The 16,950-nt window shown below is 36.7% G+C and overlaps 1 protein-coding gene across 1 annotated transcript; it reads right to left on the bottom strand.

The window, feature by feature from the left end:
- Positions 1 to 224: 224 nt before the first annotated feature.
- LOC137963082 (glycine-rich protein 5-like) lies at positions 225 to 1,188 on the bottom strand. The gene is made up of 2 exons (XM_068810264.1): positions 1,097 to 1,188; positions 225 to 444 (listed from the first exon to the last, which is right to left on the bottom strand). The coding sequence occupies exons 1-2, from the start codon at positions 1,186 to 1,188 to the stop codon at positions 225 to 227; spliced, it is 312 nt and encodes a 103-aa protein (XP_068666365.1).
- Between the last annotated feature and the right edge of the window lie 15,762 nt (positions 1,189 to 16,950).

Here is a 16,950-nt window from a genome sequence, read left to right as displayed (position 1 = left end):
TACAAATTCCAGTGCTTTATTTAGTTTAGTTTCCAATGAACATGTAATAGGGACAAGATGACAGACAGATTGACTCTGAGGACTTCAAAGAAATTGTACTAGAAATCACTGGACAGGAGAGACGAACTCCTACATATTGTTTTAATAACTTAATGGCCTCCACCAATGCCGCCACCAGCACCAGCCTCGCTGCCAAATCCAACTCCACAGCCTATACCTCCACCTCAGACTCCACCAACAAGACCACCATCTAAACCAACACCTGCACCACCACCGGCTCCAAACCCTCCTACGCCACCACCTCCTCCAGCACCGCCTCCAAACCCACCGCCAGCTCCACCTCCTGTCCCACAACCAACACCCCCGCCAGTTCCTACACCACCACCAAAGCCACCTCCAACGCCTCCACCAAGTTCACTTCCTCCACCTACACCACTGCCAGTTCTGTAGGAATGAATTGTAAATTATGAAAATTATTACCGTAATTATAGGAAATGATTTGTTTCCTTGTTTTGTTCCTGATTCTAAGATCTAAATTGGATCTAAATTAGGTTGTAAATGTATTTTAAAAAGCCTCCATGGGGAGAAGAATATACATTGAAAAAATTCCTTGAAATCCTTCTTTGCTCTTTGTATTAGTCTGTTTGACATGGTATCAAAGTAGGAGAATTCTCTTCTCCTTTCCGTTGTCGAAGGTCAGAGTTAAATGCTCCCGTAGTCGCCAAAGGAGATAACCAAAAAAAAAATCGTTGGGGAGTTACAGAACTCTATTTTTCCTGCAACTTAGTATTCCGGCAGTCCCGTAGCCAAAAGAACGTCACCGACGACGATAACCAACGACCACACCACCGGCCCTGCTGTCACTGCCGACTGCCGGACCAAAGGAAACCGACGCTGCCCTCACCGAAGAAGAAAAAAATAATTTGGTGACTCAGTGGCCCGACGGTTTCCACAGCTTTGTCCCGTAGCCGCATAATACCGCCGTCTAAGCCGCCGACCACCGCTGCTAAAGTATGCTGACACGTCGTCACCGTCGCCGAAGATGCTCTGTCATCGCCGAAGAAGTCCTTTGTTCGTCGCCGTGAAACCGAGCCACCGCCACCCAAAATCTAGCGGGACTTTAGAAAGCCGACAAACTACTGCCGAAATCCGACGGGACTCCCGATCGTCGACGAACCACAGCGTCATCGACGGAGAAGACGAAGCCGATCTGAATCGGACTTGAATCGGACCCGAACCGAACCTGACCAGAACTAGATTGGACCAGAACCGGATCGAACCAAACCAAATTGGACCATAACCGAATCAGGCCCGAACCTAACCGGACCATAACCAAACTGAACCAGACCGAATAGAATCGGACCAAACCTGACTACCAAATCGAACCAAACCAGACTAGTTCCTGGACCGGACCCAAAATCCAAAACAACCCAAAGACAGACAATGGGGAGCTATCATCCAATATCTGCAAAAGCTAACAATCACATATGCACTCACTGTGGGGAAAAAGGTCATTCGTAACAGCATTGTTACGAGATTATTGGTTATCCCAAGTGGTGGGACTTCTCAAAAAAAACCTCGAAAAAAGATTGTTGGGGACAAGCTCCTGCTTATGGAAAATGTTGGTCATCCAGGTATTATTGATAAAACATCAGTATTATCTACATATTCTAAGAATAGAACTTGGATTATTGATAAAGGTACATCCGATCACGTGACGAGGGATTCCAGTCAGTTAAAACCTATCCTACCTCCTCCTCAATCCGTTATTTCCACCACCAATGGTAGTACCTATCCTATTACTGGGGAAGGATCAGCTATCTTGTCGAATAATCTTACATTAGATATTGTCCTTGTTGCTCCATCTCTTGAATACAATCTATTGCCTGTTAGCCAAATTACTTCAACTCTTGCTTGTATTGTAAATTTCTGACCCTCTTTTTGTGTCTTTCAGCAGATTCTAACCCGGAAGATTCTTGGTTATGGTGTTAGACAGGGCAAACTCTACTATTTGGAGTTGATAGAGAATGGGGGATCGATAATCAGTTAAGCAAATGAAGCTAGTAGTGAAGACAGTGCTCAAGCAACTATATGGTTATGGCACCGAAGACTCGGTCATCTTTCCTTTGGTTATCTTAATAAATTGCGACCACAACTTTTTTCAGGTTTGAATAACTTGGATTTTTACTGTGACACTTGTGAACTGGCTAAGAGTCACCGTATCTCTTATTTACCGAGTTTGAATAAGAGTTCTGAACCTTTTGAGGTTATTCATTATGATGTTTGGTGTCCTGCAAAAGTTCCCTCTATTTCTTGAGTTTGGTATTTTGTGACATTTATTGATGAATGCACTAGAATGACTTGGGTATCTCTGCTTATAAAAAAGAGTGATGTGTGTCTAGCATTTTAGAAATTTCACCAAATGGTACACACTCAATACCAGAAGCAGATTCATGTTTTGCAATCTGATAATGGTATTGAGTTTGTCGATGTTTCTCTTGGTAATTTTCTGAACAATCATGGAATTCGTAATCAGACCTCATGCACTTATACTCCCCAACAAAATGGATTTGTAGAGAGAAAGAATAGGCAACCTTTGGAAGTAGTGCATGCCTCCCTCTTTCGCATGAACATGCCTCATTTTTATTGGGGTGAAGTTGTCAAATTTGTTGCCTACCTTATCAATCGAACACCTTCTCCAGTTATAGACTTTCAAACTCCTCAACAAGAACTGCACTCCCTAATTTCCATTCCCCATCTTCCAAATCTTGAACTCCAGGTTTTTGGGTGTACTGTATATGTTCATATCCCAAAAGTCTTGCGAAATAAACTTGATCCATGTACCAAACGATGTGTTTTTGTTGGCTATTCTGATTTTCAAAAAGGATATTGGTGCTATGATCCACACACCCAAAAGCTCCAACTCTAGATGTCTCTTTCCATGAATTAAAACCTTATTACTCAGGGGGAGTCTCTCGAAATTCTCTTCAAGGGGAGAGCTCAAGTGAAGAGAATAGTGGGGGGGCAGAGTTTATTGAGTTAGAAGTGGTGAATGAATTGTTTAATCATCAAGAGAATAGTGGAGGTGTTGAGTTAGAAGCGGTGAATAAATTTTTTAACCAACAAGGTCGTCATGATGTGCAACAAGATTGTGCTCCCAACCATGAAGCTGAGAGTGAATCATTAATTTCTCCTGAAGAATCCTCAGAGTTGCCTCCATCTGCACCATCAACTAAAGAATCAACCCAGAATGTTCCTTATCAGGTAAATACGAATTCTGTGTTTGATGAATTTATTGAAACATGTGTTCCTACAGAAAATATAACTCCTAGAAATCCACAAAGATTGAAGAGGGGAGTTCCAAAGAAATAGTATGAGTCGGATCCTGAAGCCAAGACCAAATACTCAATCAATAACTATGTGTCCTCCCATAGGTTGACTAAATCGTATGCATTTACTGTTGATCAATTATCCAAGGTTATTATTCCTAGTAATGTGCAGGATGCATTAGCTGATCTAAAATGGAAAAAGGCGATGAATAAAGAGATGGAGGCTCTACAAAATAATGTCACGTGGAAACTTGTTATACAGCCTAAAGGAGTAAAGACAATTGGATGTCGATGGGTGTTCACGGTGAAACTCAAACCGGAGCGAAGTATTGAAAGATATAAAGCTCGGCTAGTTGCAGAGGGATACGCAAAGGTATGGGATAGACTATCAAGATATTTTTGCACCAGTAGCTAAGATCAATACTATTAACATTCTTATATCTATAGCAGCAAATCGAGACTGGCCTCTGCAACAATTTGATGTTAAAAATGTCTTTCTCAATGGAGACTTAGAAGAAGAAGTCTACATGGAGCTACCACCCAGAGTAAAAAGTGGTTCTTTATGTCAAGGTAAAGTCTTTAAATTGAAGAAGTCATTGTACGGGCTGAAACAGTCACCTAGAGCATGGTTTGGGAGATTCTCGGCTACAATGAAGGAGTTTGGCCATAAGCAAAGTAACTCAAATCATACTTTATTTATAAAACACAAAGAAGGAAAATTAACGGCTTTAATTGTGTATGTTGATGATATGGTCTTGACAAGAGACGACCCATGTGAAATGCAAGCTTCACAGGAGCATTTAGGCACTAAATTCGAAATGAAGGATCTCGGACAACTTAAATATTTTTTGGGAATTGAGGTGGCAAGATCGAAACATGGAATCTTCCTTCCATAGTGAAAATATGTGTTGGATCTTCTAGACGAAACTGGAATGCTTGATTTTAAACCAGTAGAGACACCCATAGAAATGAATCATGAGCTCAAAATTCCCCCAGATCAAATCCCAACAGACAAAGGGTGTTATCAGGGATTAGTTGAAAGATTAATCTACCTATCACACACAAGACTAGATGTAGCATATGCAGTGAGCGTTGTGAGTCAGTTCATGCATGCACCAAGTGAAGAACATATGGAAGCGATCTATAGGATCTTGAGATACTTAAAGAGTGTTCCAGGAAAAGGTTTGTTATTCACAAAAAAAAGGTGTCTCTAACATTGAAGGATACACAGATTCTGATTGGGTAGGAGATCAAACAACCAAAAGATCCACGTCTGGTTACTTTACTTTTGTGGAAGGTAATCTTGTGACGTGGAAAAACAAAAAACAAAAAGTAGTATCAAGATCAAGTGCCAAAGCTGAATTTTGAGGCATGGTTCATGGTGTATGCGAATTGTTATGGATAAGAAATATACTGAGGGACTTAGGGATTGAATATGCTGAATCTATGAATCTCCACTGTTATAATAAGGCAGCCATCGAAATTTCAAAAAATCATGTTCAACATGATCGCACTAAACATGTTGAAGTTGATCGTCATTTCATCAAGGAAAACCTCGATGCAGGATTATAAAGTTTCCTTTTATTCCATCCGAGAGTCAGTTGGCTGATATGCTTACGAATGAAGTATCAGGGAAAGTATTTCATGGTATAATTGACAAGTTAGGCATGATCTACATCTATGCACCAACTTGAGGGGGAGTGTTGGAATGAGTTGTAATTATGAAAATTGTTACCGTAATTATAGGAAACGATTTGTTTCTTTGTTTTGTTCCTAATTCTAAGATCTAAATTGGATCTAAATTAGGTTGTAAATGTATTATAAAAAGCCTCCATGACGAGAAGAATATACATCAGACAAATTCCTTGAAATCCTTCTTTTCTCTTTGTGTTAGTCTGTTTTACAAGTTCCGCCTCCAAAGCCTCCTCCCAGTACCTCTTCCAAACCTACCGTGCTTAAACCCTTTCTTGAGAAACCCATGGGGTAAACCACGCTTAAAACTCATGCTTGGGTTTCAAAAAGAAATCCTTATCCTCCTCAATACCATTAGCCTCCGCTGCTACGTCGCTAATAACCAAGCATAGAGAGATGATCACCGCAAAACAACAAAGAAGACGACCAATTCTCATTTACGTTCAACTCAATCACCAAAACCAAGTACTGCAGATATTTGGGTTAATGAGCTGCTCGACGCTGTGGGAGCTGTATTTATAGAAACATAAAAGGTCTCTAAAATGCAGTAAATGAAGCCATCTATTACCAGTTCTTAATGATAATCTTTTTTTCCTTTTCAACTCTCTTTAATCGAATCGACAGAGAAGGTGAGTCTCGACCTTTGCTTTATTCGACCTTCAGTGGATGAGTGACAACAAACACCAGCTGGCTCTCTCCAATTTACTCTCTGCAGTCTACACAGCCTTCATGAAAGGACCAGACACGGACACGCGAAATTATTGAAGAGCAGATGATTCTTGTGCTTACCTTATTAATTGTTACATCTCTCTGCTTTTGATCGACTAACAGTCCTTTTGATACGAATCGCTTACAACGACATTACAGATTGCCAAAAAACTGTTATTTGGTATTTAACGCTGGGTCAGCAATTTATTTTTCGCCCAAGCGTTGTCGAGCTTTGATCTAATGCACCTTCTGGCTGGATTGCATAGGCAATGATACAAAGGAGCAGCTAGCATTTAAGCTGCGGTTCATTTTTCCAGTTGAAAGCTAAATCTAGAATCAAAATATCTCGTAGAATTTCTGTAGTTTGATCTCTTCGACACTTATCACTTTCTCGGTTCTCTTTCTGCTCAGTCCTCTCATGGCTCTTAGGTATGTAAGAAATGGGAACCAGCTTGGGAAAAATAGGCGGCACGATTTTTTGGGTGTCTACTTACATAGGCATTCCGCTTCAGTCGGGAACTCTCAAACGATGCAAAAGTGCACTTCGTTACGTTCTTGTTGAGGCCGATAGCCGCAGTATGAAACTCTGTGAACTCCAAGGAGAACGATTGTAGCTGTTGTCGACTTTCCGGCTTCCCACCGCCGACAGAATAGTTTTAGTATGAATAAATAGCCGATGATTAGTTTGGGAACCATGCTGCGTGACAGCAAGCCGTTTTGCTTTTGAATAGAGCGCCAATAAAGGACAAATTCAGTGACCAAAGAACAAAGAGCTCTTAAAAGAAACGTCAGCTCCATCTATAATCAGCATGGTTTAATCTTCCTCACATCCTTTTACACAAATAAGTGAACAAACAAAAACTTTCTAAAGGTAGATCATGAGATACTTTCTTGATATTGTTGGTCAATAACAGCAACACAAAAAGTGAAGCAAACAATTTGATTAAATTCGGATCTTCTCATGCAACAAGTTACCCGGAGACCTTTGATTCTTCCAATGCGAATATCTCATTAAATATAGATCAGATTGATATAAAAAGGTTTCTTTATGAAATTAAACTTAAATATCTTTTATCCAAGTATAAATTCTCTTAATAAAATATATTTATTTTGAGATAAATAATCTGATATATTTCGGACTTTGTAATCTAGCCGAACCGAGTACTCTTTCTTCTTTGGCCAGCATGACCATTTATTCTTCCGAGATTGATATCTCCATCTAAAAAATTCATATTGAAAATTAGTTGAATAGGTAATAAAATAAACTTACATATCTTTATTTTAATATATAATTCTCCATATAAAATTTTATTCTTGATGGTATAAAATGGCTCGAAAGTTGAAACTTTCTACTGTTGCAAGAAACTTTTCTGTTGCTTGACCTTTGTTACTTCAGATGTTGATTTCTCTTTCTAGAAAAATATGATCTCAATGATTCTTAATTAAACTCAAATATATTTTCAATGATATATAATTTTCTATATGAAACATATGGTAGGAGAGTTAAAAATCCAATGAAAAAACATGAATTTGGAAACAGGACTAAACGAAAATCGAGAAACTCTTCTTGTTTATTTTTATTTTTCTATTCCTTCCTCCCTTTCTTTTCCATCTTCTTCTCCTTTTCCATCTCAGATCTTTACCCGCTCTGATACCATATTTAAACTTAGGATTTCATGATGTATAATCACAATAGAAGAGGATTAAGAGGTGAGAAGAAGAATTGTGGACAGAAGGTTTTAAGAGAAAAAGAGGAAGAGTGATGAATTTGGAGAAAGGAGGAGGAAGAATAGGGTAATGGACTTATTGCAAACCCTCCCCCTTATGTTGTATTTATAGATATCAAAAGTATTAATATTACAAGAATACCCGTCACCCCAACAAGAGTGAATAAGAGACATAAATCATAAACTAATTAAATCAGTATCTCACCCTAATTACATCATATCTTCCAACAATTTCCAAATTAAGACTTTTTTCCCTTACTTTGAAAGTCTTTGGTTACACATGCATTATTAATATCTCATCTCCTCAAAAGAGTAAACTTGAGCTGAAATCACTTACGTGTATTTTTTTGAGTTACTCTCGTACCCAAAAAGTCTATGTCTGTTATAATTCCTCTCTTCGAAGGCTATTTGTCACAAGGGATGTCCCCTTTTTTAGGACACAACTTTTTATTCCTCAAAGGATGTACCCCCAAATCTTTCTTCAGTGCCACCGGCTTTGAAGCCGATTGTGCCCCTTGATGTAGGTCTACTTCAGCCCTCTGAAAACTTGGCCAACACCACACCTGTGGAGTTTACGGATCCCTCCAAGGTAAGTCCATCTTCCCTTGTATTTCGCCCACAATTTGATACATGGCCCATTACTCTACGAAAGGACCCTCAGACTTGCACTAGGCCCTCTACTTCTCATCCTATTTCAAACTTTGTTTCTCACTATTGATTTTCTTCTTCATGCTGCCAGTTTCTTGCATCTATTTTTTCCATCTCTGTTATTCAGTTATATCAAGAGGCTCTGAGTCATCTAGGATGGAAGGCTACCATGGAATAAGAAATGCATGTCTTATACGAGAATCAGATTTGGAACCTTGTTCCTCTTCCTCCCGACGAGAAACCCATGAGTTTGTAAATGAATTTTTATTATCAAACACAATCTAGATGATTTTTTTCTCATCTCAAAGTTTGACTCATTTCCAAGGGATACAATCAGTTTTATGGAGTGGATTACGAGGAAACCTTTCTCCAGTGGCTAAATTAAACTCGCTACACTTCCTATTATCTCTAGCTACTAATTCCTCTTGGCCGGTATTTCAATTGGATTTCAAAAATGCTTTTTTGAATGAGGACATAAAATGAGGATATATATATATATGCATCAACCACCTAGTTTTGTGGTTGAGGGAGAGTTTGTATGCAAATTTAGAATGTCTTTATATGGGCTTAAACAACCTCCTCAGGCTTGGTTTAACAAGTTTAGTCAACCAATGGGTTTCGATTCAATTGTTGCTCAATAGATCATTCTTTCTTCATCAAGAATACCTTAAAAGGGAAAGTACTACTAGCAGTTTATGTGGATGATATCGGTAGTGATGCGGACAACATAAAAAAAAGTCAAATAAAGATATACCAAGAATATTTTTTTAAAAAAAAATCTTGGATTTCTAAATTTTTTGGGGGGAATTGAGGTATTCCAATCCAAGCATGGGATTGTAATATCTCAGAGAAAGTATGTTTTGGATCTACTAGAAGACACGGCGATGATGGGGAGTCGACCTACAGATACCCCTATGGATGCTAATGTAGAGCTATGTGCAAGCTCTTGAGAAGATTTTGATATAGGTAAATATCAAAGGCTTGTAGGAAAGATTATCTACCTCACGATGACAAGACCAAATATATCATATGGAGAGAGTGTGGTGAGTCAGTATATGCACAAACCACAACTTACCCATTGGTAAGCTCGGGCTAAGGTACTTAAAAGGAGCTCTGGGAAAAGGGATTCTCTAAAAGAATCTTGACTACTACAACATAGAAGGTTTATCTGATACAGATTGGACTGGATGACCCAATGAAAGGAAAGCTCACTTTGGGGTATTGTACCATAGTTGGAGGTAACATAGTTACATGAAGAAGCAAAAAGAAAAATGCGGTTGCAAGTTCCAATGTAGAGGCAGAGTACAAAGTTATGGCCCATGCAATCAATAAGCTCCTATGGATCAGACCCTTTCTTACTAAATTGGGATTCAATAAAGGGGCTTCTATGGAATTATATTTTGAAAACCAAGCGGCCATTCATATCACTTCAATTTTTTTCTTCCATGAGAGGAAAAAACATATTAAGGTAGGCTGCATTTTATACAAGAGAAATTTCAAGTTGGCATCTTATCTCTTGGTCATGTATCAATACAAGGGTAACTGTCAAACATTCTTACAAAACCAATCACATTCAAGATCTTATAAATTGGTTATCTACGATATTTTCTCACCACCAGCTTGAGGAGGAGTGTTGGAAGACACCTCAAGTGGCATTAAGGTAATATGGATACCCACATCAAGGAGGTGGTACAAAGAATGTTTTCTCATAAGAATGACACAAGGGTGTAATTGTGTAAGATGATGTATGTCTACTTATGTTTTTTCCTTCTGAAAGCTTGTAACCTTAAGGGCATTGTAGTCTTTGTAACACTCCCTCATAAACTATAAATAGAGGATCAAGGGGTAGATCATTAAGTCTTCTCCTCTTCTCTCAAATTCGTCCCTAGCCTCTCTCCCTTCTCCCAAGCTCTCTCGAGCTCCATCCCTCTCTAGCCTTCTCTCTTTTTCCTCTTTACTTCTTTCTTCCTCTCCTTTCTTTTCCTCTTCTTCTTCCTCTCCTCTCTCACCACTTTGGTTGAGGACTTTATTATGGGATCCTAAATCCAATATTTTGGCTATGGGGGATTACACAACACGCGGATATTGACTTCGGTACTTCATGGGATACCACATGAAAGACATAGCCTTTGGTACTCGAGATGATGGATTGTCATTCGGGAAAAAAATTATCACACTCCTCCACCACTTTACGACTGGCTTCACCAACGAGGAGAGCATCAGCATCAAGTAGAAGTTGAACATTGGGGAGAGTAAAGTTGGCCAAGTGGAGAGGCAGATAGGTCCCCAATGACAGTAGTGGGAAGAGCCCCACTCAGGAAGAACGCCTAGGTGATGAGCCTAGCCCAGTCTGATCTCAAGGAGATCAATATGAGTTTGTCAAGAGGAAGCAAATAGATGCCACTCCTCTTCTTTTAATCGACTCCAGAAGCTTGAGGAAGCCATGGAAGAATCGAAGGTTGCACAACAATAGCTGAAGGAAGGTCAATTAGAGCTTCGGTCCATCCTCCACACCATTCTCAACCATGTAGTGCTGCCTCCCCCACTTGAGTTTTTCGGTTCAGCCTACTCAAATAGTTTAGGTTAACCTAGAGTTGATATCTTGTACTCAATGTTTAATTATATGTAATCAACTCACTTTTGTAACTGAATGACATTTTATTAAATGAAAGGCCTAGGAGCCATTTTTGTTCATATCTTGGCATATATTTTTCCACAAAAAGGGGGAGAAAGAACAAACTAGCTACACAACAAAAAATTGAAATTCATATATGGATAGATTCAAGGGGAGCTCATTCCCAAACTTGAGTTCAATCAATTTTTCAAGCACCTATGCCAATGGATTGTAATTTTTAGTTTTTCCATATTAGGTTTTGTCATCATAAAAAGGGGGAGATTGTTGGATTAGAGTTGACTCCCATCCATATTTTGATGATAACAAAACTTAATTAAAGCTAATAATTATAAGTGTAGAATTTTAGAGGTTTTTCCTTCTAGACACAAAAATTAGGTCTTTACAAAAGAATCGGCATATGTATCTCAAGACCTCAAACTCCATCGGTGTGCCAAGTCATTTTGAAGAAGCACCCACAAGTGAAAAAATGAAGAATAGAAATTTGAAGTCCAAGTTATCTAGAAAATCTCAAGAACTCTAACCATGTAAGAGAGCAGGCCCAAATCTTCAAAATTGAGGTACAAATGAACTTTTGAAGCTATAGGGCACATTGCATTCAAAACATGTTTATCGATGCATATCGAAGCTTTAAACATGTTAGAATCATTTAGGATAAATTTTTATCATGAATTGAAGCCTTGATACGAAAGCTAGCTTTGGCATGATCCATCATTACCTGTGAATGATCGATCATCCCAGGAAATGTCTATGCAAAAATGAAATTGAAGATGAAAGGAACAAAAAACATAAATCAATTTTAGGTGCTTCATCCCAAGGAGTCTAATCCACGGACAGAAAGAGAGAGGGAGAAATTTAATTGAACCAAATGAATTTTATAATTTATACAAGCCTATTTATAGGCTAGTGAAGGATTATTTGATTCTTTAATTAAGGATTTAAATTTCCTTAATTTTAGAAATTAAAATCAATCAAGATTTTCTCTTGATTTTCAGAAATCATGACAAATCAATCTCTACATTGATATGTCATCAATTTCCTAAATTATTATATAATATAATTTTGAATTTTATTTTTAAATTAATTTAATTTCTCTTTTAACATCCCCCCTCATGTTGTATTGGGGGTAAGAGGAAATACAACTTGATGTCTTGCAGGATAGAACCTCCATCTTGTATAAGGGACTTTCTTTGTGCTTGGCATTGTGGATGGTGCATTGAAGTGTCATATGGGATGGAAAAAACCTTGATGAGATGGTATTGACAATGGAGGGAACCATCCGACTAGCACGTCCTAAAACCATCTTGTAAAACAAAGTATATAAGCAATAAATGTGATAAAAATGAGATGAAATAGTGGTAGGTGGTGTATGAAAATAGTGGTATATAGCAATGGAATAAATATATTAATATGATATTTGAAAAGTATTTAGGATATGAGATTGTTTCCGTCGCACAACCCATATTCACAATACTAAAATGAAAAAAATTCCTTCTCGATTCTTCCCCATTTTAAAAAAAATAAATAGAGTATTTTTTAGAAAAAATAACAGTAAAATTTTTGTAAAAACTGAATGAAAATGAGGGAAATATGAGAGTTTTTTGTTCAAGTTACAAAAATGAGAAAACCAAACCAAAAATAGTAAACGGATAGTGAAATGGGTTGGATCTTCTATTTGGATTGCACGTCGGATATGCGTGTCAGATTCATATCCGAAAAGTGGAATGTGATGCGCATACTAAAGCAAATGTGGAGTGTTTAGGCAGATTTTCTATCAGTTTTCTTTCACGAATCTGGAACTCCGCATTGGATTGCACGACAGATCCTCATGTTTGAACCAAACCCACGTGTTGGATATATATGCGGTTAAGTGTTGCGGACCCTGTACGATTGTATCGGGTCTGCGTACGGTTCTAGCATCGGAGCCGAGTTTTGAAAACTGGATGTGTGAGCTAGTGTGCCTACTTGGGCAAGCCAAGCTGGCTCGTCGTCTTCCTATCGACACAAAACGAATTAGAGATTTGAAATCTCAATTGCACTATCATTTCTTGATGGATTTTGATGAATCAAGAGGGGAAGACACATATTTGACTCCTCTTTCAAACTAATGCTTCAATTTAAATAAAAAGTGCTATATTGCAATAAAAAATAGTGGTTCAAAAATATGGTGCCTGTCATTGAAAAACTCAAATTTATAAACTATTTCTTAATGGATTCGTATGAAACAAAGAAAATGCTCGTAGTAAGCTGATATATCTACTTCATAAATTAATTTGAATTAAAAACAATGAAATAAATAACACACAAAAAAATATAAAAAAATTAACAACGAATCATAAAAATAGTCAAATGAAAGATTTGATTTTTCTACCACAAGAAATTTCTATGCAAAAATGAAATTGAAGATGAAAGGAACAAAATTTACATGGTTCAGCCTGAGGAGCCTAATCCACTTATGAAAAGAAAGAGGGAGAAATTTATTGAATCAAAAGGAATTTTGAAATTAATACAAGCCTATTTATAAGCAAATGAAGGATTATTTGATTCCATAATTAAGGATTCAAATTTCTTTAATTTAAGAAATCAAAATCAATCAAGATTTTCACTTGATATTAGGAAATCATGAGAAATCAATCTCTTGATTGATTTGCCATAAATTAAATTTTGAGATTAATTTAATTTTGCTTAACACATCCAAAATGGAAATTGATAGTAAATATAAAGCATGATCAATTAATCAAGATGATTGATCGACCAAATAGAACATAGCTAGAATGTGTTATAAAAGATGATCAATCAATCCTATTGGATTACTCAATCAATCTTGTCCAAGCATTGAAAAATTATAAATCATGAAGAATCATACCTATAATATTGAGCGATTATAAAGCAGATCAATCATACTGAAGTATGCCAACAAGGGACAAAATGCATGATTAATCAATCACTAGTCTTTGATTAATCATACATAGTTTTTGCATAGCCAGAGGATCAATGCAAGGTAAATTAGTTGGGGTGAATTGATCAATCAACTTAAAATTTATAATTTGCTAGACAGACATTGATCAATCAATTAGTCAAATGTTTGACAAAAATATAGTTATTACACACGATTGATCAATCATTACTTTTCATTGACCAATGATTGAGTTGTGATCTTTTTGAAAATGGCCAAATATGACTAGTTTGGCTTGGGGAAACTATGAATACCCCCACCAAACGTGTCTTAGCATAGCTACTGAGCATTTATTTGAAAATATACCATATTCAATGCATTCAATATTTGAAATCCATTTCAAAGACAATTTTGAGAGAAAATGAGATAGAGACTTTGCAAAACTCCCATATTTCTAAAATTTCTCTTTGCATCACTGTCAATTGAGCTCCAAAATCATCTTTGTTCATGCTTCAAAATTGGAGGCTTAGAGTTTTCAAATGAGAAGGTTGTCTTTCCATCAATTATAAGGGAGTAAGTTTTTTCTTGTTTTGTATATTTTTACATTCTATTTGTAGGTTGGTCTAGAACCATAATTCTAGAGAGAAGAGTTTGCTAGAGTTAGAATCTAGCTAAAAATATCAAGGGAGATTATTGTATTCATGTATTTTATCATTCATGTTGCTTAAATAAGACTTGGAATCTCTTTTGTGTAAACTCCAGCTAATAGAACTAGTTAGTGGAATTTCCCAAGAAACGGTCCTTGGGCGGTGAATATTATTAGGGAAACATAGATAACAAAATATCTTTTGTGTTATTTGTGGTGTGTACACGTTTTTTTTTGTTTTTTTTTTTAAGTTTATATTGGCACACTTAGTTTATAATTGTAAAACTCAATTAACTCCCCTCTTGAGAAGCCACCTAGGCCAATAATTGGTATCAGAGCAAGTAGAGATCTCTACTAGTGAATTAGCATTTTTTCTGGCATAACCCTCTACTAGTGGAAACTAGCTAGCAAATTTTATTAGCAAATATTTCGCTAGTAGAAGATTTTGCCAGTAAATTTTTAAGTTGCAGAAGGTTTTACCAAAGAAAATGAGACTTATGTCAACCAAAAATTTGCTAGTAGAAGACTTTTTTTTTTAGTGTTAAGGTATAAAATACAGGGAATTAGGGTATAGAGCATAGAGTATAAGGTATACATTTCGAGTTTAAGGGGGGGGGGGGGGGGGGGGGGAAGGTGGGTTTAGGAGTTAATCATCACATCACATAGAAAATAAAAAAATATAATTAAATAACAAACACTCTAAACACAAAATTTAATTATCCATCACACAAAAATTTAAAGAATTAAATTTTCAATTAAATAACAACAGTCACATCAATTAAATTTCAATTAGACACAAACATTAACAGTCCCAACCATCACATTCAATCATACTAAAATTATAAAAATAGAATTTCAAACAATTAACAACAAACTCTAGAAAATTCACAAATTGGGACTAGAGTAGTACACCTTTGTTTGGGGTTTCTGGAATTTTGGTTAGAGGTGTTGAGAAGATAAGAGATGAGAATAATAGAGACTGAGATAGAGTCGGAGAGAGAAACGAAGGGAAATCGGAAGCTAGTGAAAAAATTGAAAAGAAGAGAAATGGCAGCTAAAAGAAAGAGCAGAACTGGAGAGGGACCGAGAGAGAGACATGAGCGATGAGCGAGATGAGAGTAGGGAGAAAGTGAGAGCACTAAGAGAGGGTAGTCATGAGATGACAAAGAAAATGAATGTGCAAGGAGGCGCACTCAGGGAGAGAAGAGAGCAGCATAGAGAGAGAGAGAGAGAGAGAGTTGATTCTGATGGGGATGGAATTTCACTATTGCACGTTCTTCATAAGAATGAGCGAAAGTGAATTTGCTAGGTAATATACTTTCCACCCTAACATTCCCTGCGCACTAACAATTTTTTTCACTTTCTCTAGATAAAATCTTTTCTCCCTCAGTCTTCCTTGTGCACTAACAGACCTTAATTACATGAAGTCGTAAAATAATGTATAGAAAATAATAAATAACCCACACAAGGAGACAATGATTTCCACTATTATGTTCTATTAGCTTAAAAAATAAAGAGATTTAAGGCCTCTTTAAGATAAGTATAATCTCCAATTACACAAATTGATCTCTTCCAAAGAGATTCAGTAGAAACTAGTACCTGATTCGAGTGGACACTCCCTTTCTAGATTTTGGGTACTAGAATGCCAATCGATCTTGCTTTAAGGTATTATAGAACCTCTATAAAATAATGTATAAAAAACAAAAGAATAAGACAAAATTACAACAAGCTTTGTGGAAAGATAGTTCTTCTCCAAGTGAGAGATCCAAGCATTCAAATCTTTAAGCACACGAACAAATTGTATGGGAGCTTGATGGAACTTTGAATTCAAAGCAAGTGAAGAGAAAAGAAAATATTTGGACAATTCTTGAGTTTTTTGCTTCAAGAGTGTAAAATTGGAATTTGATGCTAAAAATATCTCTAGATGTTTGGTATGCCAATATAAGCTAAAATCTTGATCCTCTAAGGGTTTGGGGGGGGGGGGGGGCTATTTTTGTGTTCTTTTTTTGCCAAAAAGTATTGATCAATGAATGAAAAGGTATGATCAATCAATCATGTATAACGACTATATTTTTTGTGTTCCATGAGCCTATTGATCGATCAGGGCATCGATCTATGAGTTTTCAACCTTTAAGCAAACTCATTGATCAATCATACTATTTTGATTGATTGATTATGTTTTGTAGATCTAGCTATGCAGAGTTCTGTATGATCAATCATGCAACAGGGAGTGATTAATCATGCTTTATAGCATCTTCTTAGTAGCATTTTGTATGATCGATCATACTTTAGCTAGTGATCCATCATGCTCTTTGGGCTATTCCAGACTGCATTCTGGATTAATGAAGCCTATGTAGATAAATTGATCATGCTATATGTTAGTGTATTGTTTTAACATTTAAGCATGATATAGGTTATTTTAAGGGATTTAACATTACAAAATATTTACATGTGTTCGGGTCTTGGACTCTAGTCTTTAACTTTTCAAACTTCTTTATGTAAATTCTTCTTCACAGTAATAATCTTCAATGTGTTTTTGTTTCAGGTCTTGATTTTACGACTTGATTATTCAATCTTTTGTCTTCGGCTTTTGTTATATGTCTCATAATATTTGTGTAGGAAGGCATGTCTCTAAAATATACTCTAAAATATAGTGATAACACTGTCAATCT

Source organism: Aristolochia californica, unplaced genomic scaffold (assembly GCF_029961685.1).
Source record: "Aristolochia californica isolate CCGP_79_NKW_82.1479 unplaced genomic scaffold, dmAriCali1.0.hap1 SCAF_4, whole genome shotgun sequence".
NCBI classification, from domain to species: Eukaryota; Viridiplantae; Streptophyta; class Magnoliopsida; order Piperales; family Aristolochiaceae; genus Aristolochia; species Aristolochia californica.
Note: the sequence above shows the minus strand (reverse complement) of the source record. Positions and strands in the feature narration are given on the sequence as shown.